This window comes from Rissa tridactyla, chromosome 3, assembly GCF_028500815.1.
Source record: "Rissa tridactyla isolate bRisTri1 chromosome 3, bRisTri1.patW.cur.20221130, whole genome shotgun sequence".
In the NCBI taxonomy this organism is placed as follows: domain Eukaryota; kingdom Metazoa; phylum Chordata; class Aves; order Charadriiformes; family Laridae; genus Rissa; species Rissa tridactyla.
Window position 1 is genome coordinate 26,624,179 of NC_071468.1, and position 25,347 is coordinate 26,649,525.

Below are 25,347 nucleotides of genomic sequence, written 5' to 3' on the forward strand. Positions count from 1 at the left end.
GAGGGTCTGGAAGAAAATCTGCTTGTAGCTGGAAATACGACTTGAAGCTAATGGTTTTGTGTGGAAATGGAGAGTGTTTTCAGAATTTATGTCAGGCACTTAACGGATGTTGATGGTGAAGGGTTGCAGATGCAGTTTCTATGTTAAACTGGAGTGGGTAATATTATTGTGAGGCCGCTATTGGGAGAGTATGAATTTTTTTCTGGAAAGTATGTTCTATTTCTGGAGGGATAGGAATTGTTGTATAAATGCCAAAACTATCAGAAAGCATTTATCATAAAGCTTAAAAAGCTCCTTAATCGCATTTAAATGATGATCTGATTTGTAATGTTTTTCAAATAATTTGCTCACTAGTGTTCTTTGGATATTCTAGCCCTGTAATTTCAGATGCAAAACTCACAGCCTTGGGACCAGAGCAAACTAGAGTAGCTGAACACAGACAGGTTGTTATGTGTATATTGTGTCAGGAGGAACAAGAAGTTAAAGTGGACAGCAGGGCTATGGTCTTGGCAGCGTTTATTCAGCGATCAACTGTGTTGTCTAAAAATAGAAACAAAATTATTCCAGACCCTGGTAAGTAGTGTTCATGGTTGTTTTTAATATTAATGAATGTCGGAGTCACTGTAACAGCCGCATGCTTTCTTTTCAGACCATAACGTTGCCTTATGTTAACTGTATAATTGTGAAAGACTTCATTGTTATCAGTGGCAAAACTCCCATGTTTTTAGTGAGGTAGAATTGTGTGTTCTAAATAATGTAAAATCACTGCATAGCATTATCTAAATGTTCTGCCAGCCATTTATGACAAATTATTTGTAGCTATTAAAAAACATTTAAAATCAGAAGTATTTGTTCTTAAACTATTCCTTTAACATTATAGAGAGAGGAGGTGTTGATGTAGTGCTGTAAAGGCACAAGATACATATTTCCTTCCTCTCAGTTATATGATCTGAAATGTCTCTTAGCAATAATAAAAAATGCTTGGATTTGGGTACCTTTGTGAATACCTTTGGGTATTCACAAAATAATACCTTTGGGTATTCACAAATTGGGTATTTTGGGTACCTTTGGGTACCTCTTAGCAATAATAAAAAATGCTTGGATTTGGGTACCTTTGTGAAACAGATCACAACGGTCAATGGCATTGTTACAGAGGTTTCTCTGGATTCTGTATACGTAAACACATAGCAGATTTCTGCCACTGAATCATTTTGCACTGTCACTCTGAAGATTAATGTTCTTAGATTCATGGTTTAATGGTACTGAACCACCACAACTGTGGGTAGATCCTGGGGACTTTTACTAGGGCCCAGCACCTCCAAAAGCTTGGTTTGAAGTCTTAAGTACAGTACAGACGCTCAAAACAAAACAACGTCATACTTGTAAATTATCTTAATAGTTTAAGTTGTTGTGGATTATTAATATGTTCTATGCCTCATCAAATGAGTTGTGATAAAGTTTAATAACAACACGAATGTGGTGACCTTTATTTGCAGCTAAGTCTTTTGATAAATGTTTATTTCAGAGATGTTCTGTTTTATTTTAAATACAGAAAAGTATGACCCGTTATTCATGCACCCAGATCTGTCATGTGGAACACACACGGGTAGCTGTGGACATATTATGCATGCTCATTGTTGGCAAAGGTAAAAAGCTACATTTAAGTGTTTTGTCCAAACAGCATGTCATGCCATCGGTTTGCCTAATGGCATTAATTTTAATGGCAAAATTACTACCATGTAGTAAATTTGAAAAGGAATGTCATTGAAAGATTAAAACAGCTTTCTGCTGTGGAAAAAAAAAAAAGGTAGAAATCCTTTTAGTAAATACTGTAAACATGTTCAAAGTAATTTTCTTTTACTATCTGTCATCTCGGTAAAGAATCCAAAGCCACACATGGCAGCTTTTATTCCCTTTGGTTGTGTATCCCTTGTATCCCTATGCATAATCCTCTGTGGTGTACATCTGTCTGAACACTGAAGCCCAGGTTTTTTTGTTTGTTTGTTTGTTTTGTTTTTTTTTACAGTTCAGTAATAGACATGTTCCTGTTTCTTGTGCTCTTCACTCAAGTTTTAAACGGCAGTGTCTCCCTTGCACTCTTAATTCCTCCATCATGTTTAATTTGAAGTAGAAACATCTGTGATCTAGTTGAAGTTAATCTTCAACGTAAACTCTATTTTATCCTTAGTTTTTTTGTAAAACCTGTTTCAGTTATTTTTATTCTTTGAGTTTTTGGAGGAGGGTAAACATGCTTAGTGCTGTATGGTGCCAATGCCATGTGACAAACACAAACCATTCAAGCCTGTGGCTTTGATTAGGCCTATGCTATGGTCCTTGGCATGGCTCCTGAAGTGCCTGGTTTCAAATTCTGCCTTGTGTGTGAAGACTGTTGGGAGCTCTCAGAGATTCCTTGGCTGTAGCTGTGTGGTCATCCTAGTGCACCTTTCATTTGTGGTCTTTGATATCACTGCTCACTCGAAGATGTGTTCTTCATCTTCTTGTGTAGCTCGGGTACAGTCCTGTGTGGTTGCCATTAACTCCTGGAAATGTCCTTAGATGCCTGTATTCAGACCTTTTTTGGGCCATTGTCGGGCACCCTCTAAACCATCCCAGTGGCTTCTGGAATCACAGTTACGTTTAGCAAAGCAGTGAATTCAGTTACTTTTGGATACGGGATTCAGACATCAGCCACCATTTTTTTCCCATTGCTGCTCAGTTGTGGTCTGTAATGGAATATGCACATGGATAATGCTCATGGCACCTCCCTTTAAACTTTATGTAAAACTTAAGAATTTTATTTTTTTAAATACTTCAACAATCTCTCTACCTCTTGCCCTCACCCTTTTTTTCCCTAAATAGAAATTGCTAAAGTTCAGACCTAAACGTGATTTTAACAGCCCAGTGAACTTTAGCACTTAAGGGAATTTTGGCTGCCAAAAACTGGGGATAGCCTGCAGTTAGTAATGCTTTATCAGTCAGAGGGTAGAGCTTTTTGCTTCAGATAATTCTCTTATCTATATTTGGGAAAAAGCAAAACAGTGTCTTCATGAGAATTTATTAATGTATTTGTTAAAATAATGTTTTAATAATTTGCCACTAATATCTTGCTCTTTTCTAAAGGTATTTTGATGCTGTCCAAGCGAAAGAGCAACGAAGACAACAAAGATTACGAGTACACACAAGTTATGATGTAGAAAATGGTGAATTCCTTTGCCCGCTTTGTGAATGCTTAAGCAACACTGTTATTCCTCTGCTTCCTCCGCCAAGAGTTTTGTTTAACAGGTCTGTTTGCCTTATACGTGTCCTCAATAAACGTAAAACACAAAATCCCAAACAAGCCATGCCCCCAAACCCCCTTTCAAAATGTTTATTGTCTTCTGTTTTGATAATCTCAAATGGATTGCTTGCCTGCTTATTTTGGCTGATGGACCTTCCTTGGTTATTGTATAGCGTGGAATTTTAGAGTATGAAAGGACAGTGAAGTCTGCAGGAAAAGGACTGAAGATAGAGAAATATCTGGGCAACAAAGAAAGAGCCTGTTGAGACACAGGAGAATATGGACTGCCTATGAAATACTGAATCTATATGTAGTTTGTTCTTAACTAATGTGTGTATTCTGTTTATATATATTTTTGGACAGGTTAGACTTTTCAGGCCAACCAAACCTAGCTCAGTGGATCAAAACAATATCCCAACAGATAAAAGCGCTGTATTTACTTCAAAATGAAGACGGTGCAAGTAAGTCTGAAGAAATGTGTATATTTGTACGTAGAAATCATAGACTCATTTAGCTTGGAAAAGACCCTTAAGATCATTGAGTCCAACTGTTAACCTAGCACTACTGAGTCCACCACTAAACTGTGTCCCTAAGCGCCACGTCTACACATCTTTTAAATACCTCCAGGGAGGATGGTGACTCAATCACTTCCTGGGCAGCTTGTTCCAATGCTTGGCAACCCTTTTGGTAAAGAAATTTTTCCTAATATCCAATCTAACCCTCCCTGGCACAACTTGAAGACATTTCCTCTCATCCTATCACTTGTTACTTGGGAGAACAGACTGACGCCCACCTCGTTGCAACCTCCTTTTTCAGGTAGTAGAGAGCAATAAGATCTCCCCTCATCCTCCTTTTCTCCAAACTAAACAACCCCAGTTCATGAAAAAGACCAACTATTATGGTCTTACCACAGTGCACTTGAGAGATGGTGGCAAAAATGGCAAGAGTAGCTTGGAATTTCATTTTCTGGTGATGTGTTCCTGCACCTTTTTATGATGTAAAAATTATGTATGGGTGAATAATGGATATTTTATTACTTCTTGTTTCTACAGGCAATTCTGCTAATTCAGAAAAAATGGATCAGCTGCAATTACCTGAAGGATTTAGACCAGATTTCAAACCGAAGTATGTATTTACATCTTAATGAATCATTAAAACTTCATCATTAAATGGTAACATGGAGATAGAATGTGACTTCTGTGCTATAAGATCTCATTAATTAAGGCAAAAATGTGGATTTTGCCTTAATTAGAAAAGTTGATCCTATTATGATGATGGTATTGAAGTCCAACCCACAAGTAGTAAATAATGCAGTAGAATTTCAGAGGCAAATGTGATGCATGGATGTACAGAGACGATGCTGCTGTTGTATACATTTCAGCATCAGGATTACGCTTTCTTTCCCCATTTACTTGTAACTGGATGAAGGACTCACCGTTGTAGCTCAGCACTACAAGTAAAACATCAAGAAGGACTACGGAATGCACTGTATGTTAATATGTAATTTCAGCTACTATGTTATGTTTGTATTTGAGACTACCCCTTCTTCACTTGAGGAGAAACTAATGAAATTCATTCCGTGATACAGACATTTATCTGCCAACTGCACACAGAAATGCAAGACACCTATCCCAGCTGATGACATTTTTCCATCAGTCACGTGCAATTCTTTTAATTTAGTCTTAACTGTATTATGTTTGAAGACTGGATGTTCTTAACGCTAAAAAATGAGATTGGTTCCAATCAAATAATCAAAAAATAATTGGGAGTGTATCTGTCACAGAAAAGAGGTTACAGAATACCAGATCCAAAGAAGTATACTGGAGTTCTTACTTAAATTTTTAAAATCCAGGTGTTCAGCTATAGGGTTGGATGCTTGTGATTAAAAGTACTGTGCTGCCAGTGGAGAAAAAACTGAATTAGTAATATTGTTTTCTTTGTTTCAGGAATCCTTATTCTGAGAGCATAAAAGAGATGTTGACAACTTTTGGTACAGCAACATACAAAGTAGGCTTGAAGGTTCATCCAAATGAAGAAGATCCACGTGTACCTATAATGTGCTGGGGAAGCTGTGCTTACACGATACAGACTATAGGTACTGATGTATTCATTTTGCTCCTTTATATGTGAATTTCAGAATTTAGTTAAATTCACGGCATTGAAATATTTTGGGGGTTGTTTTTTTTGTTTTTTTCTTTCAGAACGAATTTTAGCTGATGAAGATAAACCATTATTTGGTCATTTACCTTGTCGACAGGTAAGGATCAAATAGCAGTTCCTCTCTGAATCAGCAGAAAAAGAGGGAATTCTGCTTCTTTAATGCAAAATATCTAAATTTTAAGTTACAGTTATTTGATAGTTTTATTTGTTGAATCCTACTGTATAGTCGATCAGTATCTGATTATTAATCTATGTAAAAATAATTTTTCTTTTTCTATAAATATGTGGTTTAATAAGGCCAGGGTTTCTCATGGTAACAGTCAAAATAAGAATACTGAAGGGAACTTGTATGTTTGCATAAACACGGTTATCATTGTTATATACTTAAACACTCAAAACTGCTTCCATAAACTCCAGCTGAGGGGCCTGAAAAGAATGCTTTAAGTCCAAAGATATTTTCATATTGAGGAACTTGAACTGTGACAGTTTCTCTTTTTCTTTGTTTTTAAAGGATGACTGCCTTACATCATTAACAAGATTTGCAGCAGCTCACTGGACAGTCTCATCTCTTTCGGCAGTACAGGGTCACTTTTGTACTCTCTTAGCATGTAAGTTCACCACCTTATTCTGTTTTTAACAAAGATACAGATGTAGAAAGTTGCTTACAGAATGATTGTTAGTCTTGTTAGTCTTGACTATAAGAAGATTGTTTTATGTAGTGGATTTAAGTAATAGACCAAGAGCTAGTATTTTCCCATGTGTACCTATATATATTTGATCGTACCATGGGAAAAAACCAAGACGTTTATTTTGGTGTGCAGTTCCAAGATACATTTCAAGAGAAGCATGGGTATTTTGCTGTGAAGGAGTTCTGCTCATTCTTCCGATTTTATAAAGCTGCTTATATTGCTGCTTTTAGGAATGTACCTAGAGCAAAGGAGAATGAAGCATGGTCTTTCCGTGCTTCCAAAGAAAACTGATATGCTGGAACTTTAAAGAGGAGGAAATTAAGTTTACTACAGTATTGAAAGGAAGTAGGATATTTGCAAAAGTCTGTGTTACGTTTGGAAACTTCTCTGCCTTTGAAAAGTAGCATCTGTGGTAAGGAAGGCCTGATTATGTAATGTCATGTATTAGTTGAGAATTTTAATGAGAACAGCCAAAACGTTCCAAGCTTGGAGCATTTTTAGATATAGGTGAAAAGTCTGAAGTTCAGCCTAACGCAGTAATTACCCACGAGGGGACTATTCTGAATGGGATAGTTTTAGTATTTACAGTCAGTAGTGCAGGGAAACTTTTAAAATGCATTCATATACTGAAATTACTAGTAGAATTGATACCAACTACTTCAGCAAACAGTTGGCAGCTTTATGGGGAACAATTTCATTAACATCAGTTCGTAGCAGTAATGATTGAGCTGATTTCTTTGTGAAGCAGAAGAGGAAATGTTGCTAGATATAGAATCACAGAATGTGTTGGGTTGGAAGGGACCTTTAAAGGCCATCTGGTCCAACCCCCCTGCAGTAAGCAGGGACATCTTCCACTAGATCAGGTTGCTCAGAGCCTCATCAAGCCTGGCCTTGAATGTCTCCAGGGATGGGGCCTCCACCACCTCTCTAGGCAACCTGTTCCAGTGCCTCGCCACCCTCATTGTGAAGACCTTCTTCCTAATGTCTAATCTAAATCTACCCTGCCCTAGTTTAAAACCATTGCCCCTCATCCTAGTGCTATGTGCCCTTGCAAACAGACCCTCCCCAGCTTTCTTGTAGGCCCCCTTCAGGTACTGGAAGGCTGCTGTAAGGTCTCCCTGGAGCCTTCTCTTCTCCAGGCTGAACAACCCCAACTCTCTCAGCCTGTCTATTGTCTATATTTGGCTGGAGCATTGCAGTATACGGTGTTCTGCATGCTTTGCATTTTCTTGAAAACTGGAACAAATGTTTCTTCAAAGCTCTTCCCTCCACCTCACAGAAGCAACTGTATTGCTTCTATTTTTATGAAGGAAAAGTGTTTGCTATTTAATTTTATTTTTCAAGGCTAGGAATAAAGAAAGTTGTTAACCTTTGATCTGTCAGTATTCTATTAACTATTTATACATAAAGATAACTTATTGAATTAAAGTTTGGTTTTGGAAGTCCCTTGTTCTAGTCAAGTTTTTGATAGAAGCATTTTTTAGGCTTTTGGGTTGAGTTCTGTGGCTATATGCTCACAAAAGTAAAAATATTTGAAATCTGAGTGGTGGTGAAATGTTTGCTAATAGAAATAGCTTCAAAATGTCACAGATCTTCAGCTGCTAATTTTCTGGCCAGCAATGCAGCAGTCTTCAACTGAAGTATTTTTAGGTTATTTTGATAAGACTATTTTTTACTGTAATAGTGTTTTTAAACTTGGCAGCTTAATGCTTATAGCTACATTGTAAAACTTCTCATAGCTGCAGTTTAAACTCTTTTATTGTAAATCAGATTTTACTGCTTGGAGTAAAGAAGTTTGCAGCTGTTCCTTGATTGTTGTTTTAAATAGATTGTCACACTTTCAAGACACTTTATTTATGTTGTCTTTTAGATGGAGTTTACATTACTTGGAATTTATTAAGTGCGTGAATTTCTGTTGACAGCTGGAGTGCTTTGGTTAATACTTCATGGTTACTGTGAATGTGAATACTACAGAGATAGACCAATACCTAGCTCTTTCTTAATTAGAGAGAAAATAATGAATTTAAGAGGCTCTTTAGGAGTGCATTTTTGAGTCCATAAGGCAAGTGAGTTACATGAGGCAAGTTTAGGGATCCTTGTAAAGCTAAGCGAATTGCAAAAGTTTCATTCAAACAGCTGCCCAACAGCCAACAATTAGTGTCTCTGTTTAGTCACTACTGTTTGAGCTTATTTCTGGGTCAGAGCTTGAGATACTATTTCATTTTATCTCCTACTGAAAACATAAGCAGTTACAGAAAGTCGCTATGGGAGTAGTGAATGGCAGCACTTACTTTGTTATAGTTACTTTGGGTTTGTTTCGTTTCAATGGAGTATGGTCAAGTAGGCAAGAGTTTTTTCCAATAATGTTGAACAACTCTTGAATTCACACCTTTCTGGCCAAAACAGGTACATTTGTATTTTAAGTCCTTTAAGCATATAAACCAAGGCTCTCATTTTGTAACTGAAGTACGCTAAAATCTTTTCATACATAAGTGTTCAATTAATAAATTTATTTTTCTCTCTAAAATACTCAGCACTGGTGCCTAATGAAAAAAATGGAAATCTTCCTTGCATACTTGATATTGACATGTTTCATTTATTGGTAAGTATTTTGTAATATATATTAATAAAGTTTTGATCTAGTAGGTGCTATGTCAAAACTTCATTGGAAACTTTCTCTTTACTCTGTTTGGAACCTTTCAAAATGTTCACGGTTTTAGTATTTTTTCACTACTTAATAGAATTTGAAGACTCTCTTTGTTGCAAGTATTCTGATCTATAAATAAAAAGGGGGTAAAATGAGGTAGAACGTATACTCGTTGGATGTTAAAAAAACCCAAACAAACAGTCCTCCCCCCAAAAAAACCCCAAACCCCCAAAATCAAAAGCAGCCCCCCCCAACAAACCACAAACAAAAAATAGCAAACACCACCTGCCCCCAAAACAAACAGACCCCCAAAAAATCCTGATAGTTAATCATTGTTCCCTTAAATAATGGCTGAATAATTAGCTTTAGAATTAGCAAGGCATGCTGCCTTCTAAGGGTGTAGTTGCAGCATGACCAGAGAAAATGGGAAGGTTCAAAAAGAAAAGGAATATACCAGCTCTCTTGTTTTCTTTTACAGGTAAGCTTGGTGCTCTCTTTCCCTGCCATACATTGTCAGGATTTTTCAGGGGTTAGTCTTGGCACTGGAGATCTTCACCTGTTTCATCTTGTCACTATGGCACACATAATACAAATTTTACTTACCTCATCAACAGGTAATGCCACTTTCTTTCAACTTCTATTGAAATAATTCCTCAAATCTGTACTTGGAAAACACTTAAGGTGCTGATGGCAAATGTATGTAGTTTACAGTGGCAAAATAAAATTGCTGGTGCTCTCCCTTTTTCAACCCATAGAAAGTATTGATGGATTGTACTCAGAAAAGTTCAGTCTTTTGCTTAACACTGGGTGATTTTTTTGGAACATAGGTAGTCATGAATCCTAGCTTTCCAGCTAATGTAGCAGTGCCTGGAAGCGTTTATTGCAGAGACTTGGCTTACGCATTGCATGATGAGTAAGTTGCAGTTAGTGAAATAAGGAATCAATGTATCTTCTGTCAAGAGGAACTGGATAAGGTGTAGTATGCCAAAAGCAAAGAACTCCAAGCAAGGAGTTAAGAAACCCAGCCAATCAAACAAGTAAACACAACACCTCTCTAGAGTTGACAGTAGCATAAACTTACCATATAAGATGTGTAGCACAAAACTTTTTTTCCAGTGCATCATAGTGTAGTACAGTGGAATGCTTCACTTAGTTTTGGCCTTTTTCTCAAAACTTGAAAAATTACATTCTTGCTGTGTAAACATGTATATATGAAATAACTTGCTTTTTATTTCTTTCTTCTTCAGAAGAGAATGGCATGGATCAAGAAGACACTAACGGTGAAGAGGAAGTAGCTGTGCTTACACTGTATAAATTTCTTTGCCAGTGTACAGGAAGGTAAAAGGGTGATCTTTTGATAAAATTTTATAATATTTTCTCATTTCTGGACCCAACAGTAACTACTGACTGAATTCTATATACTAATGCTATTAAAGATGAGAATTTTAACTTGGGAACTCCGCATCTTGTTTTTTATCTGCTACTTCTAGATAGAATTTTCAAGTCACTCTTCCTATAAATTCCTGTGTTTGTGCTCATAAAGATTATGCTCTGGGAAAAATTTTTTTTAGTCAGTTTGTAGATGTGTAGAATCTGGAATTGGCAGTGTCTGAGTACAGAAAACTTGTTAGGATCTGAAATGCCTATGCAAAATTTTCTTTAATTTACTGTCCCAGTTGCTTACATTTTTATGAATCTCTATTTCATTGTTTTTCTTGGAATTAGCTTTGTAGTAAACACTTTGCATAATGCTTGTTTCAACTGAAGTTAGTAATTTAATATGAAGTATGACTGAAGACTTACTAAATAGACTCAGACTGAAATGATTGAATAAAAGCAAATGTTTTTTAATGTGTTTTCTTAAGTGCCTTGAAAGAAATTTCCTCAGGCTGGCACCTGTGGAGGAATCTAAAAGCTGGAATCATGCCTTTCCTGAGATGTTCTGCTTTGTTTTTCCATTACTTAAATGGAGTCCCAGCACCCTCAGAATTGCAAGGTACTGTCTGCTTTGTATTAAATCAGCTTTTCAAAAGATACAAACATTTAAAGCGTCTCTCTTTTCTGAAGAAGCTGAATGAATGAATATGGGTTTGTTATCAGTGCAGAATCATATCTGCATAATGAAAAAGGAAAAAAAAAGAAAGAATTTTTTCCTTTTTGAAAATGTATTTTTTAATATCGAGGCCAATGCTGTTCTGGATCACTTAAAACAGAAACTGATGCTCTTCTGTTAAAAAGTGAAATATTATTTTAAATCTATTGATTACTGTTTTCAAATGAGACCTGTATTTGCTTGCATTGATTTCATTCAAGTCAGCATCCGCTAATAATTAAAATCTCCAAATACACCCCAAATGATCAATGCTATTAACATACTTTACTGTCCCCCACATGTGGTGTATGTAGGGACTGAATGTAATTCTGAAGATACTACTTCTAATAATAAGTAGGCTCACATTGCTTCAGGATTCCCGTGTTTAAAATAAAGCATCATATGTGGTGCTGAGCTGATAGGAGAATGGCTACAGAACTTGTAGAATGTTTCTTTGAGATATAGCTTCTTTACAAATTGTATTTAAAATGTAAATTATTTTAATTTAACAATAGCAATGCTTAAGGATTTGGGGGGAAAAAAAGAAACTCTATTTCTGAACTGTGATTTTTTTTCTGTAGCAAGGTTTCTCAAGTTTGTGTTCTGAACCGGTAGTGACCACTTGGGTTCTTTTTACAGATACAGTTAAAGATGAGGTACAAAGTGCAGTTGTACTTCTATGGTAGGTCCATGGCCTTCAGAGAGCTGGTTGTAGGAGAGCGGAAAAGGAAGGCTTTGCTTCACTTTGTTACAGTCCTTGAGTCCCAGGTGCTTGGATGGCCATGCAGGTCCCCACCATCGAGGGATGTCCTGACAGTGGCCGTGGCACTGGGTGTTTTGCTTTCCCTTCCACTCCCCTGCCCCAGGAGCCACCAATCCCACAACTGGCCCATATTGTTCTTCTCTGGTGTTTTACTGGGGATTGCGAAACAGCAATCACTTGTCCATGAGAAGGAAGTGAACACAGCTTTTATTATAATTCTTTTCACTCCTTTATTCAGGAGCAAAAGAGGCTGTGCCACGGAAGAGCTACCTGGTACTCTTCGTCCTGAGGGTTGGGGTATCAGAAGCCCAGGGAGTCAAACCAATAGACGTAGTATGAATATGGCAGGCTGGCAGTTGTGTCCTACGTGATATTTTAGTGGAGTTGGCATTGCAGGCATTTACACTTGCAATTTCTGTATTTCTGAGGCTGTGGTATGCTGCCTGTCACTGACCGCCTGTCTGGGTTTGTGTCGTGGACTCCAAGGAGCACGAAATAGCCATCTAACGGATGACATTAAAACAAACATACACTAAGTTGTAAAGACCACTGAACTCTCTGTTGTGGTTCTTCTATGGCTAGGCTTAAAACATGCTTAGAGGGGAAGTTTGAGCAAAGTTGCTTCTCGTTACTGGCAGTTTTCTAACATAGCTGTCTGATGCCTTTAATAGCACTTTTGTACTTCATACCACATTTTGGGTGTGGAGGAATACAGTTTAAAAAAAATACAAATAGCTGTCCCATTTAGGGCTGTATTTCATTTGTTATAGTTAATGTCATTTGAAAAAAATGCAGTTATGAGAATTTTACTTTTTTTTTTACAGTAAATGGAACAAACCAGTTTGAACACTTATGTAGCTATCTTTCCTTGCCAAACAACCTCACTTGCCTTTTTCAAGAAAATAGTGAGATTCTGAACACATTAATAGAAAGGTAAGCCGTGTTTTAACCTTAGTTTAAATATAATAAAGAATTCTGTGCAAGATAGTAATGTAAATATCCTCCCAGGAGTACATATATGGAAATAAATAGTAGACTTTGGAAAAAAGCATTTGTGAAAGCAGTGTTTTGAAAGAAATAATTTTGGTTGTGGAGATTATTGAATAGATGTACTTTGGAATTTTTACTTATTTATATAGTCCATTGAAGTTAAAAGCTAATTTTTTTCTTTCTTGTAGTTGGTGTAGTAACAGTGAAGTAAAAAGGTATCTCGAAGGCAAGAGACATGCTATCAGGTAAACATGGAGAATTTTTAAGCAGAGACAGGGGAGAAACTTTAATCTTGCAGTTTTCTCTGAATATTTATTGTAATAACATAGTATCAGTTCTGCTTTGTTGAATGACAGATACATTAGTGGATAAGCAGAGATTTTTGGAATTTTGTGAGAAAAGTGAAATATTGCTTCAATTAGTAGATTTCAAAGGCAAAGATAAATATTATAACTTTATTTAGACTGATCTGCAGTAGTCAGAGGCCATAACATTTGTTCTCATGTTTCCTATAGTAGATTTGTACCTTCTGATTAAAAAGGTATGCTGTTGGTAAAAGACATTTACAATCCTTGTTTAAAAATACCAGGCATTGAAGAGCTTTTTAAAGAATCCTAATTCTTCAGTGAAATCAACACCGAATCAATTGCTAAAAAGAAAATTTGCTTTTCATACGTTTCTGCGTGCCAAGCAATTGAATTAAAAACACATTTAATGCCTAGTGGGCATAGAAAAGTGTTTGGGGTGTTTTTCTTTATGAAAGCTGGGTAAAAACAGTGATTATCAGTTACCCAAAAAATTATAAATTAATATGAGGTTCACAGTGCTGTCATTAAAAATATATCCCTGCATTTTAATCTCAGTCAATCTTTCAACATTGCACATACAATAAGGCTACGTGACAAAAATAAAAATTAATCACTTCATCTGTTAAATACCAGGCCATTAACAGAATATCTCATACAGTAAGAATACTTTGATTGCATAATTAATTTCTTGTTATGTGCGATGATTGTTGGGGCTTTTTTCCATGTGTTCCTTTTGCTGATTCATAACTGCTCATCCCAAGATTATGTCTAACTTGACAGTGATTTTTTTTTTTTCCCCCTCTCAGCATGTTCTTGTACATTGCTTCTCTTACAAACCTCTATTTACATTTCACAGTCTAATTTGTATTATTCCTAGAGTTGAAGATTTTCAAAATTTAGCATGTAGCATCTGCAAGAAAAATAAGTTTTAACTGTTACTTCTAAAGATATTAATATTTGATATTAAACAGGTCCTTCTCATTGCATGAATATTTCATTCTCTTCAGGATACAAGTTCTCTGAACTTGAGTGTCAGACTATTTTCCGTATAGTAGAAGAGAAGAGGAAAACTTTAAAAATTTAATTATTCACAGATGCTGTATAGATGAGTTGGAAAAAACATGAATGAGTTTGAAATCACTGTATTATTCATTGAAATATGAGTGGTTAATTTGACTGCTTTATTCTAGCTATGCAAGAGAATCCAACAAATTGATAGACCTTCCGGATGACTACAGCTGCCTCATTAACCAAGCATCCAATTTCTCGTAAGTTGTATGCAATTAGTGAGGACTCCTAAAGTCTTCTCCTTCTGGTGAACTGGGAAACCTCTAACCTGAAAGTCTCAGGAAGATACTTGTAGAATCGTAAAGTTAATATTGACTTTGCACATATTGACTGTGTTCTCTTCCAGCAAAACTGGTGTATTTCAGTGAAACAGAAATTGCAGGGATCGGTATAACTGTTAACTGTGTAAATGTTCAAAAGTACTTTTGAATCTTTTTGCCATCTAGAGTTAATATATACAATGAATTATTATTTTTTTTTTTGCTTAACAAAAGGTGTCCGAAATCAGGTGGTGATAAAAGCAGAGCCCCAACATTGTGCCTTGTGTGTGGGACCATGCTGTGTTCTCAGAGTTATTGTTGTCAGACTGAATTAGAAGGAGAAGACGTTGGAGCTTGTACTGCACATACGTACACTTGTGGCTCTGGAGTGGGCATATTCCTTAGGTAAGGAACTGAACACCGCTACTTATATTGCTAGGTTAGGTGGCGTGTGTGGACATGAAATGAATAGTTCTATAAATGTGGTTGTAGGGGTGGTCTGTAAAGGCAGGGGTTTGCTAAATAGCAGGGCTGCCTGAAAACTAGAGTGTGTTCCACTTCCTTGTACTTTGGTGTATAAGGTTCAGAGGTTGTTTCTTTGAAGATAAGGTATCATGCAAAAATTGGAATTTCATTTTAAAGTGAATTGCCTTTTCTCTGTGGGTTTATTTCCACTCAAGTTTTACACAACAATGGAGGTAAATACCTTGATTTTGTAGTTGTTGCTGCTTCTGTTGAAAACATGCAGATTCATTTTAGTTGTCTTCCTGCATACAAGGAAAGGTTAAGTAATGTCTCTTTTCATTTTGGCGAAGATTAGCGATAAGTCAAACTGGTTTATTTTCTCATTGTGGTTATGTTTAATACTTTACACAGACTGGAAATAATATGACATGAAACTACATTGGCTTTAACTGCTACTGAGGAGTTGTAACAGGAAGAGAATAAGGTCTTCAGGTGTTTTTTTTAAAAAGTACCTTTAAAAGTCTGTACATGCAGGTTATACAGAATAAAAGTAGGTGAGAATTGGAAAAGCAGTGTCTATGAAAACATGAGAAACCCTTTGCTTAAATATCTTCTCTGTGTTTCTCTCTAGAGTACGAGAATGTCAGGTGCTATTTTTAGCTGGAAAAACAAAGGGCTGCTTTTATCCTCCTCCTTATCTCGATGACTATGGAGAGACAGACCAGGGACTCAGGTATATATTTTTAAAAGTATATCTTTTAAAGACAGGAGTTTTAAAACTTATCTGTTTTGTACAATAAACGTTCTATGTTACCTTTTCATTTTAATTGTATAGGCAATACTATATTTTTTCCATTGCTGCTGCATCTAATATCTTCAAACATTTTAATGCTAGCATGTGATTTTGAGTTAAAAATATTTAATGGAAGATCCTTCCCAGGTTACAAACAGTTGTCTTGAGAAGTAAAAACTTAAATCTTTTTAGCATCTGTGAAGTTGCCTAGAAACTAAGGCTGAAAATTTTATTTGTATGTAGTGCATTTATTTGTATAATCTGTGCTAATTTAATAGCAAGTGAAAATACTATATTGTGATTTTATTCAGTGTGGTAGGTTTTTATCTTAACCGTATCTCTGCTTCCTACGGGGATAATTGGGGGACTTAAATATTGCTAATGCTTGCTGCTTCTGAAACTGGTCCAAATCATAGAATATGAGCTGGTTCAGCATGGAAAGAGTGCTGAAAGCCTACGTTCAGACTTCTGTGGTGTGTACATGAGATTCCCAAAGGCTGGAGAGAACTGTTATGCAGTAGGGGTTGGGGACCAGACAAGGTAGCATTCCAGTTTACTAATCAAAATATCTGTTGATCTGTTCTGGAAAGAGAATAATGTTAAAGGGTTGTCTAAATATTTTGATTTTTTTTTTAAAGAGTTATCTAATATTTAATATGTGTACCTGGGGGTTTGTGCTTAGTTGCAGTGTTTTGTCATTCCTAATAAGTTTTATCTCCTTTTCAGACGTGGGAATCCCTTACATCTGTGCAAAGAGCGATTTAAAAAGATTCAAAAACTCTGGCAGCAGCACAGTATCACAGAGGAAATTGGACATGCACAAGAAGCAAATCAAACACTAGTTGGCATTGATTGGCAGCATTTATAATGGTTATCTGCTGAATACTGGAACTGTATTAAGATTTTTGTAACTTGGTAAACTTTTCAAAGGAGGGATTAGGAAAACAAACGTCTGAGGAAAAAAAAACCACACAAACCCAGTCCTGTTATTTAATCTTTGTTTTACAATGTATTTCATAAAGATACCAGTTAACATTAATCAAGTAAACTTCTTTCTATGTAAGCAAGTTTTATTAGTCATATAATTTGCACTGTGCTTCCTTCACAGAAATGTCTTGGGTTATAAACCTGGGCAAATGAACTTGAGTTTCTGATAAAAAAAAAAAGAATGACTCTTTTTGGAAGTCTGACTATGATTTTTCTTATAAATTGCAAGAGAAAAAGACTGCTGAAACAGAAACTAGATAGAGCACAATTACGGATTGTGTTTTGCCCCTTGCTAGTAATCTGAGCCGTTTTATTTATTATTCTGCATTTTAATACTTAAGCTGTGTGTACATGCAATGGAATGAAGTAAGGAAGCAAATAATGTAGCAAATGGATGTTTCTGTCGGCATCAGTGGATAATTCACTCTTTCACTTGGTGTATCTAAAACGATTTTGTCATTTGTACTCTTGCAGCTTTCTTGCTTCCGGTTGTTTTTTAACTAAAAAAACCTAACACTAGCTTTACAAGTAAAATAATTTAATTTAAAGCTTTTTCCAGAGCATTGCACTCTTTAGAATTATGTAGTTTGTAATTTGAATTTAGCTGGGAAGCCCTTTCACTTTCAATTATGTGATTGGTTATTGGTATTCAAGGGTTGACATTGTGCTTTAGAAGATATTTTAAGATAAAGACAATACGTAAAATGTCATGAAAGCTAACTTTATGTTAATTTGCAGAAGCACAGAGGATATTTTCTTCATTTTTGTTAACAGTCAACTTGTAAGATGCAAATCCCGTCTCCTTTTTGTTGCAGACAAACTGAATGGTTTCCTCTGGCTTTGAAGGGCCACAGTCACACTGCCCACATTTTTGCATTGATTCATTTTTTTCTGTTGTCCCATCAAGTATATTTACTTTTTGGCTTGATTTAAAGCTCTGTAAAGATGTTTGCATATAGTATATTTTATAAATATATTCTATAACTGCGCAGATTTGCACTTGATATGAGGGTGCCTGAAGGCAGTGAGTTTTCTAGCTGTATGTAATTAGACCTCCGAGGTGTCTCTAAAAAGTGACATTATGCTTATTGACTTAAAATAAAATCCATTACCTTTATCTCTCCTATCTTCTGACAAATTAGTAAAATCTTAATTTACATAGTGCTGTTTCCTTAATAATCTGTGATTCTTTTAGTTAAAAGTCTTACTTTCTGACTACGTCTTCAGCCCAGATAAGCAGTCCCTTTACTGTCTGACGTGTCTTCAGTTACACTCGGTCTGACTGAATTGTTTCTATTTTTACAGATTTAATGCTTCAGATAAATTTTGTATATTCATGGTGTACAGGACAATTTTTCAGACATTCAGTAACAGTATTGAGTGAAGATGTGAAATATGAAATAAAGAAACTTGGCCAATGTTGATTTCCTTTTCTTAAAAACAGTACAGGCTACTTTTGTCTCTATTACCTGTTGTAGTTCTAATCATTTATATATTGCTGTCACTTTTTACAGAGACATGCAGAAGTTGCAGGGGAAAGAAGGGGAAAAAAAAGACATTAATGCTTTATCTCTGCCTTCCCCTACTTAAGTTGGTTGATATATCAACGATTTTCTGTGCACGGTACTTAAAAAAAATCACACTTTTTTTTGTGACTTTACTATTCCTTTGCAGAGAGTCTTGCTTCTTAAACTGTGTGCCACAGTTTCAAATAATGTGTAACTGCATTGAAAAACTCTCTTTTCCTGTAAGCACAGTATTAAAAAAATAATTTATGATACTGACAGATTTCTCTGTGCAAAGCAAAATATTGATAGCAAGAAGGATTTTTTTTTTTTTCTCTGGGATCAGAGTTGGAGACTGCAAGGTTGAATAGGTTAGCAAAATTGTGACCACAAATAATTGCAAAGTAGGCAATTTATCATTTTTTGCAAGTTTAGTCATTCTTTACTCAAGACTTCTATTTTCTGATTTGGTTTGCATGTATTTATATTAATGTAGAAATATTTATAACATTGTTTCAGTATGAGGGAAATAATGACTGTAATAAATTGGCTATAACTTTAATATTTGCGGATTGTGTGTACAATCTACAATGTATTACGTGTTTGGGGGGAGAAAAAACAACAACAAAAACCTCACAAAATCCCCAAACTGGAAACCATCACAACAGAAAACAAAACAAAGCTGAAAACATCAAGTAAATTCTTTTGGTGTTGACCTTAAATAAGTACATTTTAAACGTCGTTTTTCAAATCTTGCTGAGCTCGTTCCTTCAGGTGTGTCACCTTGTTAATCACAAGCTAAAAGAAATGCCTGGATGTGCAACATCTGCAATTCCCCGGCTAAAAATGTAAGGTGATTATATTATTAGAGTCATTTGCTTCAGTCAGATAAACCTTTCTTGACCTCTACCAAAAAGTCTAATCATCTTTTTAAAGGATTGTAAATTATATTTTGTAAAGGGATGAGGGCTGAGGTTCACATCAGTAATGTTTTTTACTCTGTTCATACTTCAAGATGACACTTTGTACTCTCCCAGCCTGCCATAGGAGGCACCTCTAAATGACATGGCTTGGCATCTCATTTAAGTGCGTTTTATGCTAAGTGACTTGGTGTTTTGTTTAGAAGCTACATCACTGTGATCGTTTTCTCTATGACCTGAACGTGTAGAGGAAAAGCTGGATGCTCAACTTACTGTGAAAGTACCATCAGCACAAAACCCCAGCTGTTTTCCTTTCTGGAAAATTAAATTGCATGAGGGGAGTTGCATCTTAAATCTCTTCACAGAAGAGTCCTGTTACAATGAACTGAGCCTGCCGCCCTGATGCCCTGGACTCCCCTTCTCTCCTTTCTGGGAATTACCTTTGGCAAGAAGTAGTGGCTCTGTATTTGCACCCCACTGTTGAGATTATTCATTATTGAGTTAAATATGACAGTATTAAGCAGTTTTGGTTTGAATATGAGCCCTTGGGGAATGCCACTTGTAACTGGTTGGTGTCCAGCTCTTCATTGCTGCCCTCTGAGCCTGAAAATCCAGCCAGGTTTCTGTCTACTTTGCAGAATAGCGTACATCTCCCCAAACTGGTTATGAGGATGTCCTCTGAAACCATATTGGAAGTTTTTCTAAAGTGAGACGTTCACTGTGGTTTAACAGCAACTTTGATTTACTAAGAAGCAGAAGAGAAACGGGCCTTTAAACTAACCCAACAGTTGAATGATTTTGTGTATGACCAGGATAGGGAGCCTATCTCTGATAATAGTGAGAGATACTGGTTTGATCTTTGTGGGGTTTCTGTGGGTTTTCTGATCTTCATATTTTCTTATTGCAATCTGCGCTCTTGTTTGGTTGTTGTCAGGAGTGTTGCCTGGCCAGTCCTGCATCTTAGTGGGAATGGGGTGGTGCTCTTCATATCCTAACTGGCATTAAAGGAAAACTTTCTCAGGGAGGCATCCACTTCTCTACCATTAGCTGTTCAGTTTCTCGGCTCCTTATGGTGAATGTCCCAGAGTCCTACTGGACCCTGCATGGGGAGAAGGTTAGAGACTTCATGGGAACGACACTGGGTGCAGTTATTATCAAGGTTTGCCTTCTGCAGGAATGCTTCCAGGTGCTCAAGGTGTGACGACAGCTGGGGATCCCAGGCTTGGCTGAGGCTCTGGGCCAGTCAGTGCTTGCCCCCAGGCCAGGTTCTGGGAGTTCATCCACTGGAAACCTCTCAGAGGCCTGACTGAAAGCCCCATGGAGCTGTGCTCTTCAGACTGATAGGCAGCTTTTTCCAGTAAGAGTGAAGAAGGGGGTTTATTATTATCTTTATTCTATTCCAAGGCTAATCATGGTCAGGAGAAATAGCAATTCCTGGTTCTGTTCTGGGAGAGTCAGCTCTGTGTCCTATTGCTAATGCGGCTGTGACTCTTATGGAACTGTATTGAGCTAGTTTTGTCAATATTTTTACCTTCTACTGATCAATGCATATTTTTTTAAACATTTTGCAGGCTGATACAGAACATAAGCTACAGTAAAATAGTTCAGACGTTTACGAAGCAGAGGCTTGTGAATGTGACACGTTGAATGTGTGTTGTAGCCCTCTAATCGCGTAGGGAGTGTGTGGATGCTGTTTAGTGCACCGTAGCACCAGCCGGCTCTAAGAAGTGGCCGAGTATTAATGGCGATAGGTGGAAGCCACATAGTAAAACATCCTCTTGCTTCGGCTTGAGACCTTATTCAAGGGGAAAGTGATTTTATTTAACTTTCAGTTCACTGTACCCACCTGCACACTTACACCTACAGGCACCAGGATGTGTGTGTCCAGGTGGCCTGGCCAGGACTGCTGTGTGCTACAGAGGAGAGGAGCGGTGGCTGCCGCCTGCTCCCTGCGTACCGCAAACTGGCTTTTGGAAAGGTCTTTTGTACCTGTTGGGATTCAGCAGTAACTGTGGTGCTATGTTTTGCCTCAGTATCCTACTTCACCCTTCGTAAATCCTTAAGTAAGGCTGCCCATTGTCTTTTCTTTCTTGTTTTGGGGTGTCTTGCCTAAAATACAGTAACGTGAAGAGGAATGGCACACGTAACACACTATAACCTCATTTTCTCCTTCTTGTTACCAAATAGTAGGTCTGCTGCTGAGAAGTCAACTGCACTGTGGCCGTTTGGAGCTCAGGCTTCCTCATCTAGATGTAAACAACACATTTCTCAGCATCTAACTGCTTTATTGCCGTCGGTCACGTCCCTGTTTATCAATACATGCAGCTCTTTAAAGGCTTGCTCAAGTATTTCTTCTGCTGTTCCATACGTGCACGTTTCTATTCATACTTCATTTGTAGCAGTTTTAACCTTTCTTCTACAAATCTTTGTACCAAGTATAAAAACTGCTTTGCATATTTTTATCTTGAGGCTGTAGCATATTCATCCTCTTATTTTTTCCTGCTCTTCTGCCACCTTTCCCCCTCTCCTGGCATGCAAACCTTAGATGCCCAAATCTTGTGTCTTGAAGCAGAGATTTGTCAAATGCTTCTCTTGAAGAAAACCAGAAGAGGGAGAGTATGAGGTGTTTCTGCAGTGCACCAGGTGTAGGAAATAAGAAGTGGCAAATACTGGTCTTCGTCTCCATGACAGCAGTGATTAAATGTTACTTTTTCTTCAGTTTGTGGAATATCTATTTTCAGTCTCTACAGACAGCATGAGCTTGGAGGTGTTGAGTTTTCCAGGTTGTCCTTTGCGTAGGATCCTGGAAGGAAAGTCAGACTGGCTGGTGTTCCCCGGGCAGGGTGGGACAGCTGAGCTCAGGTTAGTGATGGCGTCTGCAGACCACTGCGGGATGCTTTAGTGACTTATAAAACCAAGGTGTTGATTTGAAATCAGCCACATGTTTGAGGAATAACGTGTGGAACCTGTTCCTGTACTTGCAGTACTCTCTACACGTGGAGGATGCTACAGTGTGTTAATAAATTGGAGAAAAGGTAATATAAAAATAACGAAGGCAAGGAGATCAGCAATATGTTCTCTGATGTGACTCACTGATGTTCTCTACCTAGAGACGCCTGCACAGAGGGGTGATGTTTGGTTCCTCATAAAGACAGCTCCGAGGAGCCTGCGTTTTCTTGCAATGGTTGTATCTGAGTCTTTTGGAATGAATGTGCAATTCGGCACAAAGTACACTAGAAGAAGAAAAAAATTCTGCAGTAATTGTTGGAGATACATTTAAGGCTGTTGAACTAGTCGGGCCATCTCATCTGTGTATTTGAAGTCTTTCCATGTCCAGCTTTGGTAATTCATGAAATGCTGCAGTAGCTGAAAGCTCATAAGATTGCATGAACTCTGAAATGAAGTATTTCGCATTGCATTTTCTTTTTCTGTACACTCAATGTAGGCTTTAAGCTTTTAAGCTTTCAGCTTGAACAGGATGGAGATGAAAATAAGAATAAATTTTGAGTGGTTTTTTTTATTTAATGGAGAGATAAATGCTATGTGATAGCAACATGTGTGGCACTTGGAGCATGCAGAAGCACACAGTGTTCGGCTGGGAGGCCAGGGGGTAACTACTCTTAAAATCAACATGTGCGAGATAGATACTCAAATAAAACAGCATGGGTAATGTTTCAAATGGCTGGGCATCGCGTCCGCAGGTGTCACGTCTGTCTAAGACAGCAAACGCGAGAACAAACATGGTTGCTTCATTGCACTGGAGCGTAACACGTGCTGGGGGTGGGAAGCCCTGCTCCGGGCATGGCCAGCGAGGTGCTCCTGGTTTCCCATGGCAGTAGTGGTGGTGGTTGTAGTGGAAGAAGGATGGGGTTATTTCCTGCTCTCAGAGCTTCGGCATCCACTTGTAACTCTTCCGCAGTGGCAGAGACCTAGTTGTGACATATTTGAAGAGAGTGTGTGGCACTGGGAATGTGGACCCGCATGAGCAGCACGCCTGGTTGAGCGCCAGCTGGCAGAGAGGGAGGGGACAGAAAGTCATTTTGTCCCCCTGGAGTTGGGGACATGCTGCAGTAGTGATTATTTGAAGTCTAGATATACTAATGTGAGTCTCTTCCTGAATAAAATGCTTCCTGAAATGAATTTAATCCATTTTTAGTGCTACTTAATCTCAATAATAATTTGAAGTACTCTAAAATTTAAAAAAAAAACGAGTAGAAAATAAATGTAAATTTTAGGACCTAATTACACTTAAAATTCTGGGATGAAAACAAGAAGTGCTGTCATAATTTACTTAAAATATGCCTACAGCAACATTACAGAATCCATGTTACTTCTGCTTTTGATTAATTCATATAATTAATGAGGATTCATCCATACGAACTTGCGAAGTCACCTTGTCCTCGTTTGTATCTTCCACCTGTGGGTTTTTTGTCTTTAACCTTAGTCTTATGTGTGTCAGTGGGGTAAGTCACACCCATTTGAAAAAGCGTTTGCCTAAAGCAGAGCTGTGCTACCCTCTGAACAGGTTACTGGGGCTGTTGAGAAGGCAAAAAGTAATTTTTAAAAGGAAAACTTTGCGTTGAGGGACTATGCGTGTCTTGGAACAGATGACCACAGCGAGCTATCTCCTTCTAGGTCGCGTGTGCTGATGTTTCCACCTGGCTGGAGAGTGGGCTCGGTGTGCCCCCAGCTGGGGGGGACGCCATAGCTGGCAGGGACGGCGGTTCTTTGATGCTGCTGTTAAATTCTGCATCGTCGCATATTTGAAAGGGACTTCTATGGGTTTTTTTCAAGAATTAAGCCTCCTGTTCACCCTCTTGCCAAGACTGTCGGTGTGAGAGATTGTGTGCCTCAGACTTACTGCCTTCTACTTGCCAACCTTTTGGTCTCCTCCTTTCGTGGCCCCCCACAGCTGCAGTTGTGCCTTACTGAATTTCACGTGCCTGAGTCTCCCTATTTCGGATTTGTGCTGCTTGTCCCTCTGTCATGGTTTCAGCTGGGATAGAGATGACTTTCTTACTCACAGCTGGTATAGGGCTACGTTTTGGATTTGGGACAAAAATAGTATTGGTAAAACGCTGGTATTTTTGGTTGTTGATAGCTAGTCAAGGCCTTTTCTGCTCCTCACACTGCCCCGCCAGCAGGCAGGCTGGGGGGCACAAGAATCTGGGAGGGGACACAGCCGGGACAGCTGACACCAACCCACCAAAGGGATATTCCATGCCATGTGACGTCATGCTCAGCATATAAATTCGGGGGAAGAAGAAGGAAGGGGGGGGACTTTCGGAGTGATGGCGTTTGTCTTCCCAAGTAACCATTACACATGATGGAGCCCTGCTTTCCTGGGGATGGCCAAACACCTGCCTGCCCACATGGGAAGCAGGGAATGAATTCCTTGTTCTGCTTTGCTTGTGTGTGCGGCTTTTGCTTTACTTATTAAACCGTCTTTATCTAAACCATGAGTTTTCTCACTTTTACTCTTCTGATTCTCTCCCCCATCCCAATCGGGGGAGTGAGCGAGCGGCTGCGTGGTCCTGGTTGTCAGCTGGAGTTAAACCACAACACCCTGTTTTGCCTGGGAACGTGATGTAAAATGCGTGGAAGCTCGTGTGCCTGGTTGAAGCGGTGTGACTTCGTCAGGCGACGGGCTGCAGACCTGCCCTCGGGTCCTAGTTTTGCTGAGTTTGCCTGGTACCTCTGATTCTTGCGCCACCCTTTTCTCTGGAAAAAATCTGCTTTGAGAGCTAACTGTGGAACTTGATAGTTAACGTGTTTACGGACTAGCCTTCTTGTTAGTAGACATGGGTTAATCAGGCAAGACTTATTCTGTGTGTGTTGCTTTAGAAGGGGCCGGTGGGAGGTGGGAGCCCTGCTCAGCCCTTCCTCCAGCACCGTGCCCAAGGGGGAGGTGGCAAAACGGGGTGCGTTCCCTGGGGAAGGGTGCTGTGGGAGTGGTGCCCACAAAGCTGAGCTCCGGGCCAGGGTTTCTTACAGCTTTCCCACCTCACAAACGTGCTTTGGATCAAAATTCAGCAATACTTGTAAAATGACACAGGATCAGCCAAAGCAGGTGCTTTACTACGTCAGTGTTTGTCAGTCACTGAATGCTATAGGTCTGATATAATTTTTTTTTTTTAATAAAAAAGGTTTCACGTACACAGTACTTCAGCCATCCAAATGAAACCTGCCTTCCTGTTACCAGAAATAAATTCGCCTAAGCCTTCATCTCCCCGCAGGGGGTTGTTATCACATGGCATCATTCTATTTTTCTGGCCTTATCTCTTAATTGACTAATCTCTAATAATGCTCTTTATTCATTTTTTTTTTTTTTTTTTAAACAGGCATTTGTGATCCGTCCCCATTTTATGATGATTATGGTAAGAGCAGCGCTTCCTTCTTTGTTTTACAAAACAAACAAGTCAG

General features: G+C 38.2%; 1 protein-coding gene across 5 annotated transcripts in view; it reads left to right on the forward strand.

Annotated features, from left to right (window-relative positions):
* Positions 1-18,566, forward strand: part of UBR2 (ubiquitin protein ligase E3 component n-recognin 2) — a 59,111-nt gene extending 40,545 nt beyond the window's left edge. For 3 of the 5 annotated variants that reach the window (XM_054193676.1, XM_054193674.1, XM_054193677.1), the window contains 18 exons: positions 374-573; positions 1,553-1,646; positions 3,121-3,282; positions 3,641-3,738; positions 4,330-4,402; positions 5,224-5,372; positions 5,479-5,534; positions 5,949-6,045; positions 8,661-8,728; positions 9,252-9,387; positions 10,021-10,111; positions 10,639-10,769; positions 12,453-12,561; positions 12,807-12,863; positions 14,117-14,194; positions 14,489-14,659; positions 15,351-15,452; positions 16,239-18,566. In XM_054193676.1, the coding sequence (XP_054049651.1) occupies positions 374-573; positions 1,553-1,646; positions 3,121-3,282; positions 3,641-3,738; positions 4,330-4,402; positions 5,224-5,372; positions 5,479-5,534; positions 5,949-6,045; positions 8,661-8,728; positions 9,252-9,387; positions 10,021-10,111; positions 10,639-10,769; positions 12,453-12,561; positions 12,807-12,863; positions 14,117-14,194; positions 14,489-14,659; positions 15,351-15,452; positions 16,239-16,380 (2,014 nt within the window). In that variant the 3' untranslated portion in view covers positions 16,381-18,566. Of the gene's footprint in view, positions 1-373; positions 574-1,552; positions 1,647-3,120; positions 3,283-3,640; positions 3,739-4,329; positions 4,403-5,223; positions 5,373-5,478; positions 5,535-5,948; positions 6,046-8,660; positions 8,729-9,251; positions 9,388-10,020; positions 10,112-10,638; positions 10,770-12,452; positions 12,562-12,806; positions 12,864-14,116; positions 14,195-14,488; positions 14,660-15,350; positions 15,453-16,238 lie in introns of those variants that run through there. The other 2 variants (XM_054193678.1, XR_008465179.1) reach the window with 2 other exon arrangements.
* The last annotated feature ends 6,781 nt before the right edge of the window (positions 18,567-25,347 follow it).